This window comes from Salvia hispanica, chromosome 4 (genome assembly GCF_029641045.1).
Source record: "Salvia hispanica isolate PSC_SH4W2 chromosome 4, Shi_PSC_v1, whole genome shotgun sequence".
Classification (NCBI taxonomy): domain Eukaryota; kingdom Viridiplantae; phylum Streptophyta; class Magnoliopsida; order Lamiales; family Lamiaceae; genus Salvia; species Salvia hispanica.
In genome coordinates, this window is record NC_142695.1 from 31885897 (window position 1) to 31888951 (window position 3055).

General features: G+C 32.8%; 1 protein-coding gene across 2 annotated transcripts; it reads left to right on the plus strand.

The window, feature by feature from the left end:
- The first annotated feature begins 250 nt into the window (after nt 1-250).
- On the plus strand, nt 251-1932 carry LOC125194415 (glutathione S-transferase U19-like). Of its 2 annotated transcripts, none has more exons than XM_048092612.2 (2): nt 251-562; nt 1378-1932. In XM_048092612.2, exons 1-2 carry the CDS (start codon nt 332-334, stop codon nt 1720-1722), a joined length of 576 nt encoding a protein of 191 aa, XP_047948569.1. In that variant the 5' UTR covers nt 251-331; the 3' UTR covers nt 1723-1932. The 2 variants fall into 2 exon arrangements, with proteins under 2 accessions (XP_047948569.1, XP_047948568.1); XM_048092611.2 differs by having other exon boundaries at nt 263-649.
- Nucleotides 1933-3055: the final 1123 nt, after the last annotated feature.

Sequence of the window (3055 nt, forward strand, 5' to 3'; positions counted from 1 at the left end):
TTTATAAAATAACGAAATAAAAAAGGTGCACAAATTATTATTTATTTTGGATGGATGGGATATTTCTTAGCTTACCATTTTGCATTCGTCGTCACTGCTGACGCTTACCTTAAAGTTTTCGATGCGTCTCGTTGAATCCGGAATCCTCTCCATCAATTATGTCTACGTTAAAATTTATTAGGTAGTCCACATTTAAATCTCTTTTTGTATTACTCTACCACCATAGATTTTAAAATAAAAAATAGAAACCGACATTGCACTATCTATATATATGTGATCGGTTGGTGGTGTCGTGAGCATTACTACTCCATTTCTAATCAAGAAAAGAAAAATGGCAGGGGATAAGGTGATTCTGCTTGATTTTTATCCTAGCATGTTCGGAATGAGGGCGAGAGTGGCGTTATCAGTGAAGGGCGTGGAATACGAATACAGAGAGGAGGACTTGCGCAACAAATCCCAGCTTCTTCTTGAATCCAACCCCGTTCACAAGAAAATCCCCGTTTTGATTCATAACGGCAAACCCGTTTGTGAATCGCTCATCATTGTTGAGTACATCGACGAGGTTTGGAACCACAAATCCCCTCTCTTGCCTTCCGATCCTTACCAGAGAGCCGAAGCTAGGTTTTGGGCTGATTACATCGATAAAAAGGTACGCAACGCAGCGTGTTAAAATCTTTTGAATCTTGTTGACTTGGTGATGATTCCATAAGAATGGATAATCTTCTCTCTTGTTAGGCTATCTAAGGCGATGAATGACACATATCATATATACTTTTTTTTCCTAGCTAATTGAGTTATTTTTTATCTTAGAAAATTTCAAGATAGTTGAGTAATTTCTATTGCAGCAAAAAATAATATTTTTTTTTATTTTTTTTTTATTTTTTTTATTTAATTTATTCGCCATCTATTTAGCATACTATTTTTAATCTTCTTACCTAAAAACAGTGTCTCAATTAACAAGGAAAGATGGGTATTAGAGATCTATATAAAACTAGATCTTAATATAAAAACGTAGAACTAGATCTTAATATAAAAACGTAGAATAAAAACATACGGTGAACATTTAGGTCATTATTAGTTTATTTTTAAATCATTTTAATAAAGAATGAACTATAATGATCTAAAAGTGACATCAAACTCGGATTTTATAAAATGACCTAACACTGATTAATAACGACTTTCTATGGTTTTTGTTAATTATTGACCATCAGATCGCCTAATCTTATGACCATGATTTGAACTGCATTTCTGTATTAGGATGCATTTTTGTTTTGATCATTTTTCTATATAATGGATTCTCTTAATCTCTTATCAATCTCAGTCCAATTTTCTTATCTTTTATCTCTAATATGCGATCGGAATTCTACCATTTTGTAGATGTATGATGCTGGGAAAAAGGTATGGACTACGCAAGGGGAAGAGCAAGAAGCGGGGAAGAAGGAATTCGTTGAGATTCTGAAGCAGTTGGAGTCGGAGCTGGGGGAGAAGCCCTTCTTTGGCGGTGACAACTTCGGATTTGTGGACGTGGCATTGATCACATTTTCGACATGGTTCCACACCTATGAGACTTTGGGGAATTTCAGTATCAAAGAGCATTGCCCCAAATTGATTGAGTGGGTGAAGAGGTGTTTGGAGATAGGAGAAGTGTCCAAAGCGTTGGCAGAGCCCAACAAGATTTATGACTTTGCTTTGGCCCTCAAGAGCAAGTTTGCTGCCCAGTGATTTTATTGCATAGTCTACTAGCTAGAGTGTGTGTGGCTTTTATGAGTTGTATTATTTTACAGTTTGTTTTTACAATAATAAAGATCTAGACTCTCTGGACTATAGTGGTACTTCAGCATTCGCTGACCTATAATAAGCTATTTAAGTTTGCATTGTACTTGTATGCTGTTATATGATTAATATATTGTCTTCCCTTTTTCTAAAATAAAAGTACTTCCTCTCTATCTGAAAGTTTGTTGCATTTTCTATTTTTGTCTGTTCTATAAATTTTGTTGCATTTCATTTTTTACCGGACTTCATATTATATTACTCCCTCCATCCGTAAAATGTTGTCCAGTTTTGTCATTTTGGTCCATCTGTGAAAAATTGTCCGCTTTACTTTTTTCCTATTTTTGGTAAATAAACCCTACTTTCTACTAACTCTTACACTCACATTCTTTTATAAAATTAATACTTCTTCCGTCTATGAAATATTGTCCAAATTTGATTCGACACAAGTTTTAAGAAAATATTTCGAAAGCTACACTCGAATTGGGTTCTAGAAAAAAGAAGATTTTATGACGTTTTGAATATAAGGTGAAAGAATGGTGTTCAAACTTCTCATCTCCACCTAGACAAATGACTAATAATCTTTAATCAAGTCTCTCCAGGTGTTTGGTCTTTTTTGTAAGTTGTTTTGTACTTTCTTACTTTCTGGTTATTGTATCTTGCTCGTCGGTTTTGTTGTTGAGTTGTGGCTGTCTTATAACTTTGTTGCGGGCTTCTTAGTTCTTGTGCGTTGCTTGTTGGTTGTTGCGGGATTTGGTTGTTGTGGAACGTTTTGCTCGCCGCTCTTTTTTGCTTTGAGCATTTTATTCTAAATTTTTTTTAAAAAAAGAAGGTATTCTTAAGATATATTTACGAGATTTAAATTCTAGTGTTAATAATTACTGTTCAACTTCATTTATTTAACATAATTTAAATTATATACTACTAATATTTAAATAACTTATGACACATGTAAACATTATATACTATACAGTGATATAAAAAATTAATCTTTTGGTGGGAATATTATTTTCAATATTATAACTATAGAAACAAACCTATTTTGTTATTTAGTACTACTACTATATAAGATTTTCAATTAAAGGTAAATTGGGCTAAATTGAAAATCTCAGTAACTCAAAAAATCGAGTTATGACACTCTTATGCATTCCATGATTAAAAATGGTTGAAATGCTTACTACTTTAAGTAAATAAAAGCTCATGATTATCCTGTTGAACTAAATAACAATTGAAAACTCCAATTATTCAATTAAGCTGAAGATCAATTGAATCTCATATTGGATTT